This window comes from Bombina bombina, chromosome 2, assembly GCF_027579735.1.
Source record: "Bombina bombina isolate aBomBom1 chromosome 2, aBomBom1.pri, whole genome shotgun sequence".
Taxonomy (NCBI): Eukaryota; Metazoa; Chordata; class Amphibia; order Anura; family Bombinatoridae; genus Bombina; species Bombina bombina.
Window position 1 is genome coordinate 177,336,252 of NC_069500.1, and position 25,326 is coordinate 177,361,577.

The 25,326-nt window shown below is 38.6% G+C and overlaps 1 protein-coding gene across 1 annotated transcript in view; it reads right to left on the bottom strand.

Annotated features, from left to right (window-relative positions):
• The window catches only part of THBS4 (thrombospondin 4), a 160,805-nt gene that overhangs the window by 128,609 nt on the left and 6,870 nt on the right, over window positions 1-25,326 (bottom strand). The window contains exons 2-3 of the mRNA XM_053701357.1: window positions 4,396-4,599; window positions 3,080-3,327 (exon numbers count right to left, since the gene is read on the bottom strand). Of these exons, the coding sequence (XP_053557332.1) occupies window positions 3,080-3,327; window positions 4,396-4,599 (452 nt within the window). The remainder of the gene's footprint in view (window positions 1-3,079; window positions 3,328-4,395; window positions 4,600-25,326) is intronic.

Sequence of the window (25,326 nt, forward strand, 5' to 3'; positions counted from 1 at the left end):
ATTTCCAGCGATAGAAGGAAGTTGTTGTTCCCTTGCTCTGTGCCCCCTTCAGCATGGCGCTAGCCTGAAGTTGGTGGAGGAGAATAATGATGACCTGCAGGGTGACAGAGCTCTGTCCCTTGCTCTGTGCCCCCTTCAGCATGGCTAGCCTGAAGCTGGTGGAGGAGAATAATGATGACCTGCAGGGTGACAGAGCTCTGTCCCTTGCTCTGTGCCCCCTTCAGCATGGCTAGCCTGAAGCTGGTGGAGGAGAATAATGATGACCTGCAGGGTGACAGAGCTCTGTCCCTTGCTCTGTGCCCCCTTCAGCATGGCTAGCCTGAAGCTGGTGGAGGAGAATAATGATGACCTGCAGGGTGACAGAGCTCTGTCCCTTGCTCTGTGCCCCCTTCAGCATGGCTAGCCTGAAGCTGGTGGAGGAGAATAATGATGACCTGCAGGGTGACAGAGCTCTGTCCCTTGCTCTGTGCCCCCTTCAGCATGGCTAGCCTGAAGCTGGCGGAGGAGAATAATGACCTGCAGGGTGACAGAGCTCTGTCCCTTGCTCTGTGCCCCCTTCAGCATGGCTAGCCTGAAGCTGGTGGAGGAGAATAATGATGACCTGCAGGGTGACAGAGCTCTGTCCCTTGCTCTGTGCCCCCTTCAGCATGGCTAGCCTGAAGCTGGTGGAGGAGAATAATGATGACCTGCAGGCAGGGTGACAGAGCTCTGTCCCTTGCTCTGTGCCCCCTTCAGCATGGCTAACGTGAAGCTGGTGGAGGAGAATAATGATGACCTGCAGGCAGGGTGACAGAGCTCTGTCCCTTGCTCTGTGCCCCCTTCAGCATGGCTAACGTGAAGCTGGTGGAGGAGAATAATGATGACCTGCAGGCAGGGTGACAGAGCTCTGTCCCTTGCTCTGTGCCCCCTTCAGCATGGCTAACGTGAAGCTGGTGGAGGAGAATAATGATGACCTGCAGGCAGGGTGACAGAGCTCTGTCCCTTGCTCTGTGCCCCCTTCAGCATGGCTAGCCTGAAGCTGGTGGAGGCGAATAATGACCTGCAGGGGGACAGAGCTCTGTCCCTTGCTCTGTGCCCCCTTCAGCATGGCTAACGTGAAGCTGATGAAAGAGAATAATGACCTGCAGGGTGAGCAAGCTGGGGCAGTCTCTAGTGGTTGCAGAGTAAGGTAGGATAGTTTTGGTGATCTTCATAGTGGTGATCAATGCCTGTCTGCTACATCTGTGTCAGGTACAGTGTGTGTAGCTGGGGTAGTTCTATACTTATATGTGATAGTAGGGTTTTACAAATTGCAAAGCCCCAGTTCATTCTATTGAGTTCCTGGCTACTTCATGGCTTGTAAAGTTGTGTATGTAGCTTCTCAATCTTCTGACTGCACACTTCAGGTCATTCTGCATGCATCCTACATGGCATATAACGTTTTTAAATCATGCAGAGCAGGAAGTATGGTGTTCTGTGTGCAAGACCATGAACATGAGTGAGACTGATAGCTAAGTATGAGTTACTATCTCAGTATCCTTTAACTTTAATCAAATATGTAGGTGCACTTACAGCATCGCTGGCATATAGAGGCAGGTGATATGTGTTTGGGCTACACCATGGTTTGGTATACAGAGGCAGATGACAACCAATGATAACTGGAACCAATGATGTTACTGAATGGGTATTTTACCTGCTCCCACCCAAGTTAATCCAGAAAATCTGGGCTGTTAGGGAGGCCTGAAGACAGGTTTGAAAACCAGTGCTTCAAAATAATAATAATAACAGTTGTATCTTAACAATAGTTTTTACTATTAGCTTTCTTTTTATGTAACTATTTCACATGCCTTACATTTAAAAATGTTCAAGTTTTTTTAACACCTCCTCAACATTTATAAGGTATCCCAAATTTGGGTCTGAGGTGTCCTGAATTGGGGTCTGAGAAATCTGGTCACCTTATTACTATGTCGTTTTGAAGGTACATTACTACATTTCATTTTTGTTTTTGTTTAGAAGCATTTTTGCATTACACATGTATTAGATACTAGGAGCATTTTTGCATTACACATGTATTAGATACTAGGAGCATTTTTGCATTACACATGTATTAGATACTAGGAGCATTTTTGCATTACACATGTATTAGATACTAGGAGCATTTTTGCATTACACATGTATTAGATACTAGGAGCATTTTTGCATTACACATGTATTAGATACTAGGAGCATTTTTGCATTACACATGTATTAGATACTAGGAGCATTTTTACATTACATATGTATTAGATACTAGGAGAATTTTTACATTACATATGTATTAGATACTAGGAGCATTTTTACTTAGGTTTGTATAATGCAAAAATGTGTCTAATCAAAACTGAAATACACTAATGTGCATTTAATTTTGTAGGGACAGTCTACTTGAATTTTTTTTTTAAATGATAGATAATCCCTTTATTACCCATTCTACAGGTTTAATACGGTTATATTAATACATTTTTTAACTCTGTGATTACCTTGTATCTAAGCCTTTGTAGACTGCCCCCTTATCACAGTTCTTTTGACAAACTTGCATTTTAGCTAATCAGTGCTGACTCATAAATTACTCCATCAGAATGAGCACAATGTTATCTGGTTCTTGTGAACTGCTTGTGCAATGCCGCCCCCTGCAGATTTGCGGCCGATTGGGGGGTGTTAATCAGCCCGATCGCATAGGATCAGTCTTTAGACCGCTGCTTCATAACTGCTGTTTCCGGCGAGCCTGAATAATTCGTCCCCCAAGAGTACAAAGCAAATTTGATGATAAAAGTAAATTGGAAAGTTGTCTAAAATAACATGCCCTATCTGAATCATGAATGTTTAATTTTGACTTGACTTTCCCTTTATGCTAAATCAAACATGTTAAGGAACTTTTACATTTCAAATTGCTTTAACACTTTATTAACTTTGTTGTCTATGGCAGTATGTGTAGATAGATTCAATATAAAATATACCACTATGTACTATTCTAGTAAGATTCTAACAACATGTAAGATTTTGCATTTCCCACAACAAATGTAATGACCCACTAGTACAACATACTTCATCTTTACAATTCTACCTGTGCTCTCTTTTGAAGAGTTTTCAGCTGCACGGAGCCAGTCTTTAGATTGATTCCTGAAAGTGGGCGTGGTAAATCTCGTATAGCATCAACCTGAATACAGTCTAGGTACAGTTCTGCAGCGCTAGATCCGCGGTGTAGACCAGTCAGGTGCAAGAGGAGAGTGTGCTGTTTCCCATCAGCCAGCTCAATGTTGTTGAAGATGACAGAGTTCAACTTACCATCGCTCTTGAGGTATCGAAGTGAAGCTGTAACATACCATGTTATTGGAAAGGGAAAATAGAGCAGAGCACATTAAAATAAACACAGTTAAAGGAATACTACAGTCATTTTCCCATGTTTAATCTAAAATTCATTGCTTTTTTTTTCTTCATGTCCTGAATAAACCAATAATATCTTGTGTTCCTCCCTACCAATATAATTGTGTTGGTTGTCCTTAGCAGCCAGTGAACATTAGCAGTTAAGTACACAACATATGCTGCAGTATTAGTATGCATTTAAATGTAATCAGCTAAAAAAAATTTAATATTGCTTTTTCCTATGCATGAGAGAAAATATTTCACTGCAATGTCCCTTTAAACAATAAAATACTACAAATTAAACTGGTATATATTTTAAAACTGTTATTTTTGGATATGCAAAACAATGTAGTAGGTACTAATGTTCCCTCGTGTTTATTTTTGTATTTAAAGTATATGTTTTTGATTATAAAAACATCACCTATTGTTCGCAAGCATATGCCCATTTGGATGGGCTGACCCTGCAGAAAGAGTAGACCTGGCTGCTATGCTTGTTCACATATGTCTCGTTTACATTGAGCTCGCAAAGCTAAAAAAAACAGTCGGAAGTTACCTCATACTTACCAACACTTTCCAAAGGCACAGATTACACCATTACCGGCAGCGGGGGTCCGGTTGCGGGATACAATTACTATTATTCTATGTCCCATAGAAAATAATATAAGATGAAAATCTAAAGTTTACACCTGATTTTCATAGAAGGTGCAAACAGGTAAAAAAACAACAACACTGGCCTTGTTGCCATTGAGGTGGTTAAGTGTGTAAATGTGGTAACATAACAATTCTCCATAGACTTTAACCTCTTAAGGACATATGACGGAATTTTTTTATCACTAGTTTCCACAATTTACCACCTCAATGGAAAGTAGGCCACTGTTGAGTGCTGTTGTTAAAGTCTCAAACATTACAGCATGCTCAACTAGGTGTAAAAGAGGAAACATAAGCAGTTTGAGGTCTATTTACCTTTGAATTATTAAAGTTTGTATATATATGTGTTTGTATATGACATAGACTTACCTTTGTTTAAACGACCCATGACTGTAAATTCAAAAAAACGGCTGTTGTCATTTGCAGAATATAAGCCAAAAAGGGTGGCAGCGGACTTTGATTGTAGTTTAAATGTAGACAGTACAAATACTTCATTCATGGAGGGATTGCTGAGTGCTTGTTGTAAGAAACTGGTGATCTGTCTCTGGACTGGCGTTGAAAGAAGATCAAGTACTAGAATAAAAAGGGAATAGAATTCTAAAATGTAAACAAAACTAAACAGATATAGGAATATGAGTGAACAGTATAAGTAACTTATTTTATCTAACACATGTATAAATAGTATTTAGTTTCTATCCACCAATGTATAAAGGCATATTCTATATTCACTCCCAGGGTCACATCTAAAACTCTTTGCATCTTTAAAGTGATAGTAAACTCTCCCCTTTTTAAAATCAGATCCGGACTGTTAGTGATATTTTAGACTGAGTTTTATTCATCAGTTGTAACGAAGTTGCGCTTTAACTTATTTTTTTAATGTAGATATAACATTCAAATTCCCCGCACTCCGCCGCCCACTTCAAAAGTAAATTTTTCTGTGAGTTAAAGGTTTGAATTGTTCTCCAATCAGAGCGCTAGCTACAACAAAAGTGCCATATGGGGAGAGTGCTGATTGGACAATTAAAACCATTAGCTCACAGAAAAATTTACTTTTGCAGTGGGTGTCGGAGCACGGGTATTTGAGTTTCATATCTATATTTAAAAGTAAGTTATATCGACCTCAATGTCATCCTACTGACCTGGGACAATTACCAGCAATATAAGAAAACCTGAAGCCCCACCCTATTTGTCTACTTGTAAGAGACACTTTCATCCTGGACAAGGAATACTATGTAAAGGGGATAGATGTAGCTAACTATCTCATACTTGTATAAATGTTCATTTATAGCGCATCTTCATTACATCTGATGAATCTAAAATATCACTAACAGTCTGGATATGATTTAAAAAAGGGGAGAGTTTAACATCACTTTAAGTGATGCTCACCCTGTGCAAATAGCTGTATACAATTAGCAGGGAAATATCAAATGCTTGGTAAGAATAAGGGGGGAAGCAGAAAGTGAGTGAGATGAGTTAAAATGCTATAAAAGGGGGTATACTGTTGAAATTCAGATGCTAAAAAGAGATTGATCATTTCTATAATTTGTTGCTTTTGACACAAAAATAGCAAGCGTAAAAATACTTGAGATTTTTGCATTAACATTTCAATAGTAAATTGCACATTACTATCAATAGCGTAACAGCTAAATACTAATACAAAACAAAGAAGAATGAAACAGTCATAATAAATATATACATGTATGGTAAAGTATTATGTAAAGTGTGTAATGACAGTAAATTATTTTATGGGTATAATCTTTAAAACCAGTTTTTTACATATAAAAACAGATTTGTTTTTCTCACTTTAAAATAATTTTTAGACAACAGTTTAATATCACTTTAAAAAAATATGATATATGAATAAATGCAATAATCTGATTAGCTGTTAATGACATGTAGTGGTTGAGGGAACTGGTTACCTAGAATGTGGGGGTACAGAATAAGATTGTTGTCAAAAAGGCACGTGTTATGTACGAATAAAAATCTAAATTTACAAATACAATTTGTTTTAGATTACAAATCTTTAATTACAAATACAATTCCTTTTTTGTTTGGAAGTACAATTTTTCTTTTAGGGAAGTCCACTTTGTTTTTTTTTATTACACTTTACTTACAAATACACTTCCTTTTTTTTGGAAGTACAATTTGGTTTTTAGAAGTACAATCTTCTTTTTTGAAAGTACACTGTTGTTTTTTGGAAATACATTTTTTTTTCTTTTAGAAGTACATTTTGTTTTTTTGAATTACACTCCCAGCATGTGTCAAAACACTGGGACAAATAAAGGCTAGTTCCCATTCTGCTAAAGGACATGTGATGTCACAGCAGTCAAATCTATTTAAAAAAAAAAAATAATTGTATTTGTATGTCACAATTTATGTACAATGATAAAGAATCACAAAATCTTATTCCATAGGAGGGGAAATCAGACTGTATGAACTTGGTCTATTGGCCTAAGGAAGAACCCAAAACTCAACTTTTTTTCATGATAATCCTTGTTCAAACTTCTTTCAATGAGAGAATGACTAGGCACGTTTCTTAAAGGGACACTGAACCCACATTTTTTTCTTTCATGATTCAGATAGAGCATGCAATTTTAAGCAACTTTCTAATTGACTCCTATTATCAATTTTTCTTCGTTCTCTTGCTATCTTTATTTGAAAAAGAAGACATCTAAGCTTTTTTTTTTTTTGGTTCAGCACTCTGGACAGCACTTTTTTATTGGTGGATGCATTTATCCACCAATCAGCAAGGATAACCCAGGTTATTCACCAAAAATGGGCCGGCATCTAAACTTACATTCTTGCATTTCAAATAAAGATACCAAGAGAATGAAGACAATTTGATAATATGAGTAAATTAGAAAGTTGCTTAAAATGTCATGCTCTATCTGAATCACGAAAGAAAACATTTGGGTTCAGTGTCCCTTTAAGCATTTTATGGCATCTGTTTTTATATTTGTAATAATGTAAACATATAGTGCTCAAGACACCAGCATGCTCCTGAGTCCTGAGGCTAAATGGATAAGCTCTCATGGAAAGAAGCAATGTTTCAACAGAGATACCAAAATAAACAGGTATGTTTGATATAAGGTGTAAATTATTATTTATTTTAATTGTAGGTTCTATCTATATCATGAACGTTTAATCTGGAGATCAATGTCCCTTTTTTAGAGTTTTACTTTAAAAGGATGACACTCACATTTTTTTCTTTCATGATTAAGAGTAGATAGAGCATACAACTTTATTTCCATTATTACATTTGCTTCATTCTCTTAATAACTTTTGTTAAAGAAAAAAGTGATGCACTAAGAAGAGGTAGCAGAGCACATTGGGTGAGCCAATGACAAGAGTCATGTATGTGCAGCCATCAATCAGCAGCTAGCTCCCAGCTCTGAGCCTAGCTAGGTATTTTCAATAAAGGATGCCAAGAGAACAAAGCAATTTAGATAATAGAAATTTGAAAGTTGTTTAAAATTAAAATGCTCTATCTGTATCATTAAAGAAAAAAATTGGGTTTCATGTCTTAAGTGACTATAAGTTCAGGATAAAAGCCAGTTGCCTGGGAGGCGGAGCCTACTTCTGAAGCGGCAGGACACGCCTCTGTGAAGCTCCTGACTTCAGAGTTGTCTTTTGACTAATATTCTATATATTTATCTATTAATATTCTCTTTAAAATTGCTAGCCTGATAACATAAGCTACATGACAACAGTGGAACTTTGGAGCTGATATCCGACAGCAAGCCTAGCCTAAGCTCTTCAGAAAAGCCACGTGGATCTACTCTACCCAGGAGACTGTCGTCTTGTCATTGCAGCGTGGCTTGGGCTTCCGCAAGAATACCCCCCAGGCAACTGGGTTATAGAGAACATTTGATACACCAGTGAAATATTCTCTCAAGAGCAATCTAACGAACCTGTTCAGTGTTGGTCTGGGCCCTAGGTAATCTTTTGGATACATAACGATCAAAGAAGAGGAAGAGCTATCCACAGGCCTACTGACACCTCTGATTTCAATATGGATGTGGTAACCAAATGGGAAAAAGCTATCTTACAGCTAATCAGCAACCCCTTCAGGGAACTTGAGTGGAAGCTAGATTCTATACTATTCACTACCTACGATTGTCCCCCAACAGAGGATTCACTCCAAGATCAGATGGAAGCTACATACAAAGATCCGGAGCCCATTGCAGAGGCCTTACATACATGTAGCAATCTATTAACAGGAATCACACATCAAGTTCATTTGGAGATGCCGGAGGGGGATCATGTGGCAACTGTGACATCTGTGAGCCCTGAACATTGGGCTTTTAGGGAACGATGCAACGAGAAAGGGAAATGCAGAGGCCCTTGGGAACTCTAACCACGTCGTTGACAGAGGGCCCGACAGAACCAGCTGGTCGAGCCACGGGAAGGCGCCCCCGTGGCAAGATTGGCCTGCTCCTAAAGAAGTCAAAACCAGCTAGTGCGGATCCGGAGTTTGCTGTCTACAAAGCGGTGTACCGCAACTCTCATCAAAGAAAGCCCACTTCTGTTCCGATATATGTACAGTTGTTTCTGAGACGAGGACATAATAAATCAAAGGCTCTGTATTACTTACCAATTGGAGAAGGTACTGAATTTGAGAGTGGAGATGGGACATTTGGGCCTAGTCTTGGCATCGATCTAGACTGGTTACCATACTTTTACCCTGATGTCTGCATGCCTAGCCCCATGTTGTATTGCCAAATCCATGAATGTACATGTATTTATTAGGTAGTTCCTGTTAATGTTAGCTCCATAGCTGTTTATTATTTCTCTGATCTAACTGTTTTTGTTTTCTGTATAAATACTGCCTCACATGTGTATTGCCCACAAGAGTCTACAGCTTAGATAGGTATTATAAATCCTTCACTGTTAGCACCATGTTTATACTTAATGAATCATATCTTATTTTAACTGTATTTCTACACCACAGAGTTCTAGACAAAGGTTTGTTTGGCCTGACCTAGAGATATGAAGGTCTCTCCATACTTGGGATTGAGCCATACTTAATGCAGCCCTTAGTTTCAGGCCCATCACTGTACTCTTCTGGATGGAGAATTACCCTAGGTAATAAAAGTCTAGTTGGTGGGGTATTATAAGGCTTAGCTGTACTCATATAATATTAGGAGATCTCCAGTTGGCCAGAGCAACTCATGACTATTGAATCTAGTTAGACTAATATAAACATGAAATAGCTCACCTTCAGGGATGTGAGACTAGCTCACGCCCAACAATAAAGCTGATTTAATATTACAAGCATAACAAGGCTTTTTACCTCTAGCTTATCATAAAGCATCTGAACGAGAACAGGGATTTGTGCCAGTGTACTAGAATGTTTATCAATCTCTTTATATAAGATCTATGTATATCCAATTGCATTCCTCTCAACAGAGATAAACTAGGTGGCGTATTCTATTTTCAATCCATATATTGGGTCCAGGTTCTTCAGCTGCTCTTAAAATAAGATACCGGTTAGGGTCCAAAAGTGACCCTTTTTGTTTCTCCCCTAAACCCTCCACTCTACTGTTTGATTTATGTTCTTGGTCCATATAAAGGAAAACTGAGGTTATGTGCCTTACTTTATTATATATGCAGTATTACAGTATGAATATTTTCTATTACTGTTATATTTAATTGCCAACGTGTATTATAATACATGCACTTTAACCATGCATCTTGCAATGCTATGTATAACAATGATCTTGTTGGTTGCTACCATGTGTTTTACACTGGCTGTATATACGGCAATCTTGTACTGTTTTTATTTTTCAACGTCAATAAAAATTATTTAAAAAAAAAAAAAAGCCAGTTGCCTATTTCTGAATAGATTCTCTTTTTACTATGGTCCCCATTCCATTTTAGCAGAATTCAAGAACAAAGTACCTCACATTCCTTTTTTGCAGGATTTTCACCTTCAAAGCTTATTTATCACAAGCTTTTACAATGTATTAATAGAGAAATAGTATGTTATATATCTCACATGGGGACAATTCAACAGCAGCATTCCAGTACATCAAAAAGCACTACTCCAACAACTTTATATATGATTTGTGGACTTTTCTAATTCATTAGGCGTGATCTTTGAAAACCCATTTTTGATAGTTTTGAGCATCCTTTCTTGTTTGTCTCTATTGATGCAATTTAACATACACTCATGAGCTGAGGCAGATGGCTAACGTCCTGTCTAGTAGTCCATTGATAAATACGGGGACACAAGATTTGCTGTGTCTTCTAAGAGAAACATTTGCTTCAAATTCTGGAATAATTTAAGTTTTAAAGGGACAGTCTAGTCAAAATGAACCTTTAATGATTCAGATAGGGCATGCAATTTTAAGCAACTTTTATCATCAAATCAAATTTGCTTTGTTCTCTTGGTATTCTTTTTTTGAAAGCTAAACTTAGGTAGGCTCAAACTATTTTCGAAACCGTTGAAAACCACCTCTTATCTCAGTGCATTTTGACAGTTTTTCAGTTGTACAGTGCTAGTCAATGTGTGTAATATAGATAACATTGTGCTCACTCCCATGCAGTCATTTGGGAGTCAGCACTGATTGGCTAAAATGGATGTCTATCAAAAGCACTGAGATAAGGGGGCAGTCTGCAGAGGCTTAGATACAAGGTAATCACAGAGGTAAAAAGTGTATTAATATAACCGTGTTGGTTGTGTAAAACTGGGGAATGAGTAGACTGTCCCGTTAAGTAAATATTATTAAAAGTAAAATGCAAAGTTGTTTTACTATGCATAAATAAACGTTATATAAAAATATCAAGGTGTTGACTGTCTCTTAATGTAAGTGCATTTGTACCATATTGTGTAGACTACAGTATGTCATTTATATTAAAAATCTGAATATAATCTAATGCTATTTTGCAGCATAAATCTGAATATAATGTAATTTGGCTGCCAGACATTCTCAACATTAATGACCCTTATCTACAGCATTCTGTAATACAGTACAATGTATACATTTATAGCAACACTTATACTGATTGCAGCTTTTAGGAATGAAACTTAGATATTTGAGACAAATGGTAAATAGTCACAGTTCAGTCGTAAAGCTGTGCAATTTGGAAAAAAACTAATTTGTAGGTGAAGTAAGAGGCAGCTGAATAAATATTTATTATGGTGTGTGGGCTATAGGAAATATCTATAGTTTCTTTAAATACACAGTACATAAAGAAAGTATCTTAGCATCTTAGGTTTTCACATTTTATAAATGACGTTTCCCTTTCAGTATATCAAAATTAGGAGCCTAAAAGTACACATTGAATGCTATCTATGCTGTGTCATTTTTAGTGTTTGTGTGTCTGTTCAGTTCAGTACTGTTGTGATAAAATGTTTTCTATTATACACTTACAGTGAATATTTCTCAGTCATAATGCTAATTTTCACAGAAAAAAATAGATATGAAGGGGAGGAGGAGAAATGATTTCCACATGGTGTAGTGTCATTATTTTACTATCTTTTGCACATAGAGAATAAGCACTGTGACTATATTCACAGTATAATACATAAATAAACAAACTAACAATGGACTGATGTTAAATGTGTACAGTACAAAATGTTATCGTTTCACATTTATCTGCTATTTCATTTACACATATTCTCTAAATATTTAAAGGGACATGAAACCCCAAAATGTAATCTAATTTGCATAGTTCCCTTGGTATCCTTTGTTCAAAATTATACCTAGGTAGTCTCAAGAGCAGAAATGCACTACTGGGAGCTAGCTGGGGATTGGTGGCTGCACAAATATTCTTCTTGTCATTGGCTCACCCAATGTTTTCAGCTAGCTCCTAGTAGGTCATTGCTGCTCTTTCAACAATGCGGGCCAAGAGAATGAAGCAAAATTTGACAATAGAATACATTGGAAAGTTGATTAAAACTGCATGCTCTGTCTGAATCATTAAATTAAAAACTTGGGTTTCATGTTCCTTTAAAAACAAAAGATTATCACTTGGCTTTTATTAATGAAAAAGATCAGAAGCAAAGTCTGCTTACAGGAATCACAACTATAGTTTTATCTAGTTATTGAAATGCTTTAGCACTTGGAATGTAACAATTCCATAGTTGATCACTATTTTCATAAACAAGACCAATAAGAAACTAAACAGTTATAAAATCTCCTTCCCAAAGGTGCATCCCTTGCTGCTTAAAGGGACATTAAACACTTTGAGATGGTAATATAAATAATAAATCATATATATATATCAAAACTTATATACTTTCGTTATTTAATTTGTAATTCCTGTAATTCCATTCTGAAATTGTGAGCTTTTCATCTCCTGTTAGAAATGGAAGTGCAGAACACTGTTATATTCCACACAGCCATTGGCTGCATACTCTAGTGACCTATTTATAACTGTCCCTAATTGGCCACAGTAGAGAGGGTATCCTAAGTTACATGGCAGCTCACCGGGTTTTATTTACACTTATTTTGTCTATATTTAAACAGCTAATGAAACTTTAAAAAATACATCTACATGTTTTTTCTCAAACTAATCTTTTCTTTGAATGCATCATTCTATGTAGCTTTTTAAACATGACTGCACATTACAGGCAATTAGTACATATGTGTATATTGTAATGTGCCTCTAAGAGCAGACATACAGTCACAGTTTACTGTATGTGCACTAAACGTACAATCTTAAACATGTATAGGTGCAGGGGCGTAACTACAGGGGCCTACACATCTAGGGGGCCCATCAGGCCCTGCATTCAGTAGAAGTGTTGCTAACAGGATGGCTGGTAGCTCCTGGGCTCTACCTGCATCATACTTGTCCCCTCTGTATGTCCCCTTCCTTCTCTGCAACAGAGGGCTCACAATGAAATGTGTATGGATTTGCCTTTACAAATGTGGTGGCATGGTTTCCAAAATTGCCACCACAGTGTTGTACATAAAAACCTGCCAACATATTTGTACTTTAAGACTGCACAAGAGCATATTCTATGGTGTCGAATAACCAAGGGTGAAGGATTCAGCTGCTCTTTACGTATATGTGGCTGCCGGCTTAACTTTTGTTGATTTCATACAGCCAGAAAGAGTGATATTGAAATGGAGCCCTACTACAGCCCAGGGCCCTGAGAGGTCTATTAACGACCCTGCATGGGTGCTTATGAATTATGTTATGTTGGGTAAAGTCCTTGCTGAATCTGATAAAAAAAAAGTTTTTTATCTAAAAATGATTATTTCTCCTGTTAAGTGTAGTCAGTCCACGGGTCATCCATTACTTATGGGATTATAACTCCTCCCTAACAGGAAGTGCAAGAGGATCACCCAAGCAGAGCTGCTATATAGCTCCTCCCCTCTACGTCATACCCAGTCATTCTCTTGCACCTAACTAATAGATAGGACGTGTGAGAGGACTGTGGTTGTTAAACTTAGTTTTTATTTCTTCAATCAAAAGTTTGTTATTTTAAACAGCACCGGAGTGTGTTGTTTTTTCTCAGGCAGCACTAGAAGAAGAATCTACCTGAGTTGTGTATGATCTTAGCGGACGTAACTAAGATCCATTTGCTGTTCTCGGCCATTCTGAGGAGCGAGGTAACTTCAGAACAGGGGACAGCGGGCAGGGTTCACCTGCAAAGTGGTATGTTGCAGTATATTATTTTCTAAGGAATGGAATTGACTAAGAAAATACTGCTAATACCGATGTAATGTAAGTACAGCCTTAAATGCAGTAGTAGCAACTGGTATCAGGCTGATATGTATGTATGTTGGCACTGAAGTATTTCTGGGGAATGGCACTTCACTAAGAAAATACTGTATACATATAACTTATAGCCTTTTCTGCAGTGAAAGCGACTAGCAACAGGCTTTTTAATAACATTTCATATATTTATATTTAAAACGTTTACTGGCATGTTAATCGTTTTTTCTCTGAGGTACTTGGTGAAAAATTTTATGGGCATTATTTTTCCACATGGCTGTCGTTTGTTTTGAATAAAATCAGTTTACTGAGCTTCCCCACTGTTGTATTATGAGTGGGAGGGGCCTATTTTGGCGCTTTACTGCGCAGTAGAAATTCAGTCACAAGTCTTCCTTGTTCTCCCTGCACGATCCAGGACGTCTCTACAGAGCTCAGGGGTCTCCAAAACTAGTTTTGAGGGAGGTAATCACTCACAGCAGACCTGTGAGACTGTGCTTTGACTGTGATAAAAACGTATATATTTTTATTTGTTATCCGTTTTTTTGGTATTAAGGGGTTAATCATCCATTTGCTAGTGGGTGCAATCCTTTGCTAAATTAATGCATTTAATGTGAAAATTTGGTTACTATAACTAATCCGGTTCATTGTTATTTCAACTGTGACAGTTTTGTGTGCTTCTTAAAGGCACAGTAACGTTTTTTATATTGCTTGTAAATTTATTTGAAAAGTATTTTCCAAGCTTGCTAGTCTAATTGCTAGTTTGTTTAAACATGTCTGACACAGAGGAATCTCTTTGTGCAATATGTTCAAAGGCCAATGTGGAGCCCAATAGAAATTTGTGTACTAATTGCATTGATGCTACTTTAAGTAAAAGCCAATCTGTACTTGTCAAGAAAATTTCACCAGACAACGAGGGGGAAGTTATGCCGACTAACTCTCCTCACGTGTCAGTACCTGCATCTCCCGCTCAGGAGGTGCGTGATATTGTGGCGCCAAGTACATCAGGGCGGCCCTTACAAATCACTTTGCAAGACATGGCTAATGTTATGACTGAAGTTTTATCTAAATTGCCAGAACTTAGGGGTAAACGCGACCACTCTGGGGTGAGAACAGAGTGCGCTGATAATACTAGGGCCATGTCTGATACTGCGTCACAATTTGCAGAACATGAAGACGGAGAGCTTCATTCTGTGGGTGACGGATCTGATCCAAATAAACTGGATTCAGACATTTCAAATTTTAAATTTAAGCTTGAGAACCTCCGTGTGTTACTAGGGGAGGTATTAGCGGCTCTGAATGATTGTAACACGGTTGCAATCCCAGAGAAAATATGTAGGCTGGATAAATATTTTGCGGTACCGACGTGTACTGACGTTTTTCCTATACCTAAAAGGCTTACAGAAATTGTTAACAAGGAGGGGGATAGACCCGGTGTGCCTTTCTCACCCCCTCCTATATTTAGAAAAATGTTTCCAATAGATGCCACCACACGGGACTTATGGCAGACGGTCCCTAAGGTGGAGGGAGCAGTTTCTACTTTAGCTAAGCGTACCACTATCCCAGTGGAGGATAGCTGTGCTTTTTCAGATCCAATGGATAAAAAGTTAGAGGTTACCTTAAGAAAATGTTTGTTCAACAAGGTTTTATATTGCAACCCCTTGCATGCATTGCGCCTGTCACGGCTGCGGCGGCATTCTGGTTTGAGTCTCTGGAAGAGACCATTAGCTCAGCTACGTTGGATGAAATTACAGACAAGCTTAGAGTCCTTAAGCTAGCTAATTCATTTATTTCTGATTCCGTAGTACATTTAACTAAGCTTACGGCTAAGAACTCCGGATTCGCCATTCAGGCGCGCAGAGCGCTGTGGCTTAAATCCTGGTCAGCTGATGTGACTTCTAAATCTAAATTGCTTAACATACCTTTCAAGGGGCAGACATTATTCGGGCCCGGTTTGAAAGAAATTATCGCTGACATTACTGGAGGTAAGGGCCATGCCCTGCCTCAAGACAGAGCCAAACCAAGGGCTAGACAGTCTAATTTTCATGCCTTTCGTAACTTCAAGGCAGGAGCAGCATCAACTTCCTCCGCTCCAAAACAGGAAGGAACTGTTGCTCGCTACAGACAGGGCTGGAAACCTAACCAGACCTGGAACAAGGGCAAGCAGGCCAGAAAACCTGCTGCTGCCCCTAAGACAGCTTGAAGTGAGGGCCCCCAATCCGGAAGCGGATCGAGTGGGGGGCAGACTTTCTCTCTTCGCCCAGGCTTGGGCAAGAGATGTCCAGGATCCCTGGGCGTTAGAGATCATATCTCAGGGATATCTTCTGGACTTCAAAGCTTCTCCTCCAATAGGGAGGTTTCATCTTTCAAGGTTGTCAACAAACCAGATAAAGAAAGAGGCGTTTCTATGCTGTGTACAAGATCTTTTACTAATGGGAGTGATCCACCCGGTTCCGCGGTCGGAAGAAGGAACCTTCAGACCAATCTTGGATTTAAAGATCCTAAACAAATTCCTAAGAGTTCCATCGTTCAAAATGAAAACTATTCGGACAATCTTACCCATGATCCAAAAGGGTCAGTACATGACCACAGTGGATTTAAAGGATGCCTACCTTCACATACCGATTCACAAAGATCATTACCGGTACCTAAGGTTTGCCTTCCTAGACAGGCATTACCAGTTTGTAGCTCTTCCCTTCGGGTTAGCTACTGCTCCAAGAATCTTCACGAAGGTTCTGGGTTTTCTTCTGGCGGTACTAAGACCGCGAGGAATATCGGTAGCTCCGTACCTAGACGACATTCTGATACAAGAGTCAAGTTTCCAAGCTGCCAAGTCTCATACAGAGTTAGTACTGGCATTTCTAAGGTCACATGGGTGGAAGGTGAACGAAGAAAAGAGTTCTCTATTGCCACTCACAAGAGTTCCCTTCTTAGGGACTCTTATAGATTCGGTAGAAATGAAAATTTACCTGACAGAGGACAGGTTAACAAAACTCCTAAATGCTTGCCGTGTCCTTCATTCCATTCCACACCCGTCAGTGGCTCAATGCATGGAGGTAATCGGCTTAATGGTAGCGGCAATGGACATAGTTCCCTTTGCACGCCTGCATCTCAGACCACTGCAATTATGCATGCTAAGTCAGTGGAATGGGGATTACTCAGATTTATCCCCTATGCTGAATCTGGATCAAGAGACCAGAAATTCTCTTCTATGGTGGCTCTCTCGGCCACATCTGTCCAAGGGGATGCCCTTCAGCAGACCAGATTGGACGATTGTAACAACAGACGCCAGCCTGCTAGGTTGGGGCGCTGTCTGGAATTCCCTGAAGACTCAGGGATCATGGACTCAGGAGGAGAGTCTCCTTCCCATAAACATTCTGGAATTAAGAGCAGTTTTCAATGCCCTTCTAGCTTGGCCTCAGCTAGCAACTCTGAGGTTCATCAGGTTTCAGTCGGACAACATCACGACTGTGGCTTACATCAACCATTAAGGAGGGACAAGGAGTTCCCTAGCGATGATGGAAGTCTCAAAGATAATTCGCTGGGCAGAGTCTCACTCTTGCCACCTATCAGCGATCCACATCCCAGGCGTGGAGAACTGGGAGGCGGATTTTCTAAGTCGCCAGACTTTTCATCCGGGGAGTGGGAACTTCATCCGGAGGTCTTTGCCCAAATACTTCGGCGTTGGGGCAAACCAGATCTGGATCTCATGGCATCTCGCCAGAACGCCAAGCTTCCTTGTTACGGGTCCAGGTCTAGGGACCCGGGAGCGGTTCTGATAGATGCTCTGACAGCACCTTGGGCCTTCAAGATGGCTTATGTGTTTCCACCCTTCCCGATGCTTCCTCGATTGATTGCCAGGATCAAACAGGAGAGAGCATCAGTGATTCTAATAGCGCCTGCGTGGCCACGCAGGACCTGGTATGCAGATCTAGTGGACATGTCATCCTGTCCACCTTGGTCTCTGCCTCTGAGACAGGACCTTCTAATTCAGGGTCCTTTCAAACATCAAAATCTAATTTCTCTGAGGCTGACTGCATGGAGATTGAACGCTTGATTTTATCAAAGCGTGGATTTTCGGAGTCAGTAATTGATACCTTAATACAGGCTAGGAAACCTGTTACCAGGAAAATTTACCATAAAATATGGAGTAAATACTTACATTGGTGCGAATCCAAGAGTTACTCATGGAGTAAGGTTAGGATTCCTAGGATATTGTCTTTTCTACAAGAAGGTTTAGAAAAGGGTTTATCTGCTAGTTCTTTAAAGGGACAGATCTCAGCTCTGTCCATCCTTTTACACAAACGTCTGTCAGAAGTTCCAGACGTTCAGGCTTTTTGTCAGGCTTTGACCAGGATTAAGCCTGTGTTTAAGACTGTTGCTCCGCCGTGGAGCTTAAACTTAGTTCTTAACGTTTTACAGGGTGTTCCGTTTGAACCCCTTCATTCCATTGATATCAAGCTGTTATCTTGGAAAGTTCTGTTTTTAATGGCTATTTCCTCGGCTCGAAGAGTCTCTGAGTTATCGGCCTTACATTGTGATTCTCCTTATCTGATTTTTCATTCAGACAAGGTAGTTCTGCGTACTAAACCTGGGTTCTTACCTAAGGTAGTCACTAACAGGAATATCAATCAAGAGATTGTTGTTCCATCATTGTGCCCTAACCCTTCTTCAAAGAAGGAACGACTTCTACACAATCTGGACGTAGTCCGTGCCCTGAAATTTTATTTACAGGCAACTAAAGATTTTCGCCAAACTTCTTCCCTGTTTGTTGTTTATTCTGGACAGAGGAGAGGTCAAAAAGCTTCTGCTACCTCTCTCTCTTTCTGGCTTCGTAGCATAATACGTTTAGCCTATGAGACTGCTGGACAGCAGCCTCCTGAAAGAATTACAGCTCATTCTACGAGAGCTGTGGCTTCCACTTGGGCCTTTAAGAATGAGGCCTCTGTTGAACAGATTTGCAAGGCTGCAACTTGGTCTTCACTTCACACTTTTTCCAAATTTTACAAATTTGACACTTTTGCTTCTTCTGAGGCTGTTTTTGGGAGAAAGGTTCTTCAGGCAGTGGTTCCTTCCGTGTAAAGATCCTGCCTGTCCCTCCCGTCATCCGTGTACTTTTAGCTTTGGTATTGGTATCCCATAAGTAATGGATGACCCGTGGACTGACTACACTTAACAGGAGAAAACAAAATTTATGCTTACCTGATAAATTCCTTTCTCCTGTAGTGTAGTCAGTCCACGGCCCGCCCTGTTTTTTATGGCAGGTCTAAATTTTAAATTAAACTCCAGTCACCACTGCACCCTATAGTTTCTCCTTTCTCGTTTGGTTTCGGTCGAATGACTGGGTATGACGTAGAGGGGAGGAGCTATATAGCAGCTCTGCTTGGGTGATCCTCTTGCACTTCCTGTTAGGGAGGAGTTATAATCCCATAAGTAATGGATGACCCGTGGACTGACTACACTACAGGAGAAAGGAATTTATCAGGTAAGCATAAATTTTGTTTTAGCTTCACAAAGTAAATGGTAAAATGCACAATGCAATCCCCTTCCTAACTTTTAATATATATTAAGAATTGTGCCTTCAAGGGACATAACACTCAAAACTAAAATGCATGGGTGTATTGTTGCAACACCAAAAATGCTTCTAGTAATAGTTTGTACTGTGCATGTGGAGCATATCTAGATATGTTCTGTGCATCTGCATTCTAAACAAGGAGTCTGGCCAGGAGTCAATGTTTGTTTCAATTATTTGTAATACTTCTACACTAAAAGCTTTTACTATATTTATTTTTCCGAACACATCTGAAACGCAAAAATGTTTTCTATTAGCATTGCAATTTTGAGCGCTACGAACATTTAATTTAGTCCTTTTTCCAAATGATTTATGGGTAATATTTTATTATTAACAAGTTTCAAGTATTTTGAACTTGGTCGTGGTTTGTAAATATGTTGTTATAAAAATAATATTATAATATTTTTCACAGACATATGTTTCTGGGTCTGCAGTAATACTGGGATTTACTATTCATCATGAGACCGGGAACATGTGGGGTGCAAAGGAATGATGGTGCCTAAATAACTGGTACCCAAGGGCAAAAAGATATGAATCTGGCACGGAGTGCTGCTATGTGTCAGAAATATGAAATCTTTATCATAGTCTGCAGCCATGCAATATCCCTTCATTCTAACAACAGTTGCAGTATAAGTGGAATAGTTATTAGGAAACAAGCATTACATTCTCTAGAATAGATTCAATGAAATTGGTTCCTGAAACTGAAAAGAAAACTTGCTACAATGTTGCTGCTCCAAAAAATGGCAGTATTGATAAATATTTGTACACACACCCTTGTTAGAGCAGCGAGTAACGAAAACAGCTCCATTACTGACACATAATACAACGTTTTAATAACGTTACAATACAAAACAAAAAACACCCTCTATAAAACAGTGCACTCTAACATAAGCACAAAAAAGTTTAACAAAAAAATAAAACCAGTGAGCCCTGCGAGCCTTTACATACCGCACAAGACCAATTGCATAGTTTTAAGTCCTGCGTGCTGAGTCGCTGTTTAGGTAAAAATTCCCGACTACGCCTTTAGGATGCCTGGGAAAACCCAAGGTACGCCCTTTTTTTTTGCACTAATCCAATTCCATCCAACGTAACAAAAGAGATGTAACTATTTAAAGTGACAGAAACCCAATTTTTGTTCTTTCATGATTCAGATAAAACGTACAATTTTAAACAACTTTTCAAGTTACTTCTATTATCAAAATGTCTTTGTTTTCTTTTTCTCCTTTGTTGAAAAGCACGAAGGTAAGTTCAATAGTGTACTCGTGTCTGCAGTACTATAAAGCAGCTGCTTTTCAACAATGTTATACATTAACAAGAGCACTAGATGGCAGAACTATTTCTTGTTATGTACAGTTCCAGGCATGTGCACGCTACCTATCTAGATATCTCTTTAACAAAGAATAACAAGAGAACAAAGCAAATTGAAAATAGAAGTGAATTGGAACTTTTTTTTAAAATTTTCTCTATCTGAATCATGAAAGAAAAATTTGGGTTTCATGTCCCTTTAACACATATTTGTAGAACCACTTTTGCTAACACAACCAAAGTATTATAGTTGTAATGATTGTTTTTCCAGATTGCCTTGTGAAATAGCACATATTGGGCCATTTAACACAGCTATATATATTAATGGTAGGGATATTTTCATGCTAGGGCTTTGCAGAGACCCTAATTGCAACTTGCATACTGATAATATAATCTGAGCATTATGCTGTTCTTTATTTATTTTTAGATTAATAACGATAGGGACCGCCACAGGAAAACGACTAGGGGCGCGATCCGATATAGATTGTAATTTGCGGCGCAAGCGAGGGAACCCCCGCCGCCCATAGTTTCAGTTCGCAACTCGAGCTATCCAATATACGGCGCCGTCAGATGCTAAAGTGCCGTAAGTCGGATAAACCAGCGATGTCCAGAAATCTGCGTAAGTACAAATTTCTGGAGTCGCCAGTGACTTACGGCACTTTAGAAACTGCCAGCGCCTACAAAACCTGACTAAGTTATTAAATCACCCATACTGTCTAACACGCCTCCCAAACATAACCCGACACATATACCCCTCTATCCGCTATCCCCCCTCACTCTCCTAATAATAAAAAATTTATTAACCCCTAAACCGCCGCCGCCAGACCCCGCCGCACTTAATAAAGTTATTAACCCCTAAACCGCCGCTCCCGGACCCCGCCGCCACCTACATTAACTACCCCCTAATGTGAGCTCCTACCCCACCGCCAGCTATTAACTACCCCCTAATGTGAGCTCCTACCCCGCCGCCAGCTACATTAACTACCCCCTAATGTGAGCTCCTACCCCGCCGCCAGCGACATTAACTACCCCCTAATGTGAGCTCCTACCCCGCCGCCAGCTATATTAAAATTATTAACCCCTAATTTAATCCCCCTACACCGCCACCATCTATATTAAATTAATTAACCCCTAATCTAATCCCCCTATACCGCCGCCACCTATATTAAATTAATTAACCCCTAATCTAATCCCCCTATACCGCAGCCACCTATATTAAATTATTACCCCCTAAAATACTAAACTATTCCTACCACTAAACCTAAGTCTAACCCTACAAATAGCCCTGAAAAGGGCTTTTTGCGTGGCATTACCCCAAAGTAAACAGCTCTATTGCCAGCCCTTAAAAGGGCTTTTTGCGGGGCTTTTTTTTTTGTGGATCAGCCAATCGGATTGAACTTGAATCTGATTGGCTGATTGAATCAGCCAATCAGATTTTCTTACCTTAATTCCGATTGGCTGATAGAATCCTATCAGCCAATCGGAATTCGAGGGACGCCATCTTGGATGACGTCATTTAAAGGAAACTTCATTTGTCGGGCCAGATGGATGTTCCGCGTCAGAGGGCTGAAGAAAGAAGATTGAATATGCCGCTTGGAAGAAAACTTCGCCCCGATGGAGGACCTCTTCTTTGCCGCTTGGATGAAGACATCGCCCGGCTGGGTGAAGACGACTCAAGGTAGGGAGATCTTCTGGGGCTTAGTGTTAGGTTTTTTTAAGGGGGGGCTGGGTGGGTTTAGAGTAGGGGTATGTGGGTGGTGGGTTGTAATGTTGGGGGGTGGTATTGTGTTTTTTTTTTACAGGCAAAAGAGCTGATTTCTTTGGGGCATGCCCCGCAAAAAGCCCTTTTAAGGGCTGGTAATAGAGCTGTTAACTTTTGTAATTTAGTTTAGGGTAGGGATTTTTTTTTATTTTGGGGGGCTCTGTTATTTTATTAGGGGGCTTAGAATAGGTGTAATTAGCTTAAAATTCTTGTAATCTTTTTTTATTTTTTGTAATTTAGTGTTTTTTTTTTTTGTAATTTAGTTTAGTTTATTTAATTTATTGATAGTGTAGGTGTATTTGTAACTTAGGTTAGGATTTATTTTACAGGTAAATTGGTAATTATTTTAACAAGGTAGCTATTAAATAGTTATTAACTATTTAATAGCTATTGTACCTAGTTAAAATAAATACCAAGTTACCTGTAAAATAAATATAAACCCTAAAATAGCTACAATGTAATTATTAATTACATTGTAGCTATCTTAGGGTTTATTTTATAGGTAAGTATTTAGATTTAAATAGGAATATTTTAATTAATAATATTAATATTAATTAGATTTATTTTAATAAGAATTTAGTTAGGGGTGTTAGAGTTAGATAGGGTTATTATACTTAATATATATATATAATATAATAACGATATTAACTATATCAACCCTAATATAATTAGGGTTAATATAGTTAATATATATAATATAATAACTATATTAACTATATTAACCCTAATATAATTAGGGTTAATATAGTTAATATAGCTGGCGGCGTTGTAGGGGGGCCGGGCTTGTAATTTTAAACAACTTTCCAATTCACTTTTATCATCAAATTTGTTTTGTACTCTTGGTATTCTTATTTGAAAGTTAACTAGGTAGGCTCATATGCTAGTTATTTCTAAGCCCTTGAAGGCCGCCTCTTATCTGAATGCATTTGATAGTTTTTCACAGCTAGAGGGCATTAGTTTATGTGTGCCATATAGATAACATTGTGCTCACGCCCGTAGAGTTATTTAAGAGTCAGCACTAATTGCCTGAATGCAAGTCTGTCAAAAAATCTGAGATAAGGAGGCAGTCTGCAGAAGCTTAGATACAAGGTAATTAGATACAAGTATATTAATATAACAGTGTTGGTTATGCAAAACTGGGGAATCAGAAATTACGGGATTATCTATCTTTTTTAAACAATACCATTTTTGGTGTTTACTGTCCCTTTAAGTATAGGCTTAAGAAAAACTGTGTAATCATAGCCAACAGAAGATGGGGGATAGGAGAGACAAGTAATATAATGTTAATTTTCCATTGTTTTCTGTAGTATTGGGCTTTGGTATACAGACAGAGATAATATAAAAAATCATGTGTGTGTACAGAAAGTAATAAAATTAAGAGATCTGATCTCCCTGCAAGCTCAACCCATTTTAATGGGTTGTGGTTTAAAAGGACAAAACACAGTTATTTCATATACAAAAATAAACCCAAAGAAAAATGTCTCATACATTTTATACTCTGGTATAGCTATTATAAGAAGTCATTGGAAACAGATTAACAATTTTACAGTACACTGTGCCTTTAATAATTACAGTAAATACAGGCTATAAACCTATATGAACCAGATACTAATAAAATATTTTGTTTTCCGAGACAAAAAAGAAATTGAACAAATAACTGAATGACAAACTGAATAGTCCCATGTGCCACATGCAGCCCTCTGCACAAGTTTTATGGCCCCAGGAAACAGCAGGACAAAGAATGTGTGCTTTGGGAACTTCTTAGTGGGTGGGCAAATAAGGGGCCACGACTCAATAGATAGAGGATACCCTGCAACCTTCCCTAAATCTAGCCATGTGCCACTTTACATTTTTAGGGAATATATTTTAATTTGTGTGATTTATTGCCATAAATGTAAATGCGGCCCTTAAAGGGACATGAAACAAAAAAAAATGTATTTCATGAATTCAGATTCTAAACAAATTTCCAATTCACTTCCATAATCTAATTTGCTTTGTTTTCTTGGTATTCTCTGTTGAAAAGCAAGCCTAGGTAGGCTCAATGCAGAAATGCATTACTGGGAGCTAGCTGATTGGTGACTGCAAATATATGCCTCTTCTCATTGGCTGACTCGATATGTTCAGCTAGCTCTCAGTAGTGCATTGCCAGTCCTTCAAAAAAGGATACTGAGAAAATTAAGCAAATTAGATAAAAGAAATAAAATGGAAAGTTGTTTAAAATGGTATGCTCTGTCTGATTCATGAAGGAAACATTTTTGAGTTTCATGACTCTTTCATGCTTCTAAAATATTGATCCATGGCCTCCATGCGTTAGGAAGATGCCCGTCCCTGGTTTAAAGGGACAGTATACACCAATTCTGATTTAACTGCATGTAATAGACACTACTATACAGAAGAATATGCACAAACACTGATATATAAATCCAGTATAAAACATTTAAAAACTTACTTAGAAGCTCCCAATTTAGCACTGTTCATGGTTAGTCTGGTCTGGAACACCCACTGAAAGGGGCTAATAGCAGACCCTCCCTCTCCTGCATATGACTAGACCCATTATATAAACAGAATGAATGTGAAGTCTGTATACATCAGTATACATCTAAAACTTTGAGGCTTGGTTAGAAGTCTGATAATCAGCCTAATGTTATTTAAAAAATAAGCAAAACTATACATTTTTACAAAAACACTCCCAGGTGAGCTATATAAATGGATTTTGATACTCATGCTCGCTTAATGAAGGAGAGATTCCTTAAAAGGGGGTATTCAAATAAATGTCTGAAAAATCCCTTTGGAAGGCTAGAAAAATGTCCAGGGATGATCTACTATATAGAGATAAGACAAGAACTGAGAAAGATCAGATTAGATTTATTTCTAAGTATAATGATCAATGGGATAATATTAGGTTGGCTATGAAAAGGAATTGGCACATCCTTACCTTGGATGAAAATGTGAGAAATATTATAGGAAATGTACCCCAAATGACAGCCAGAAAGGC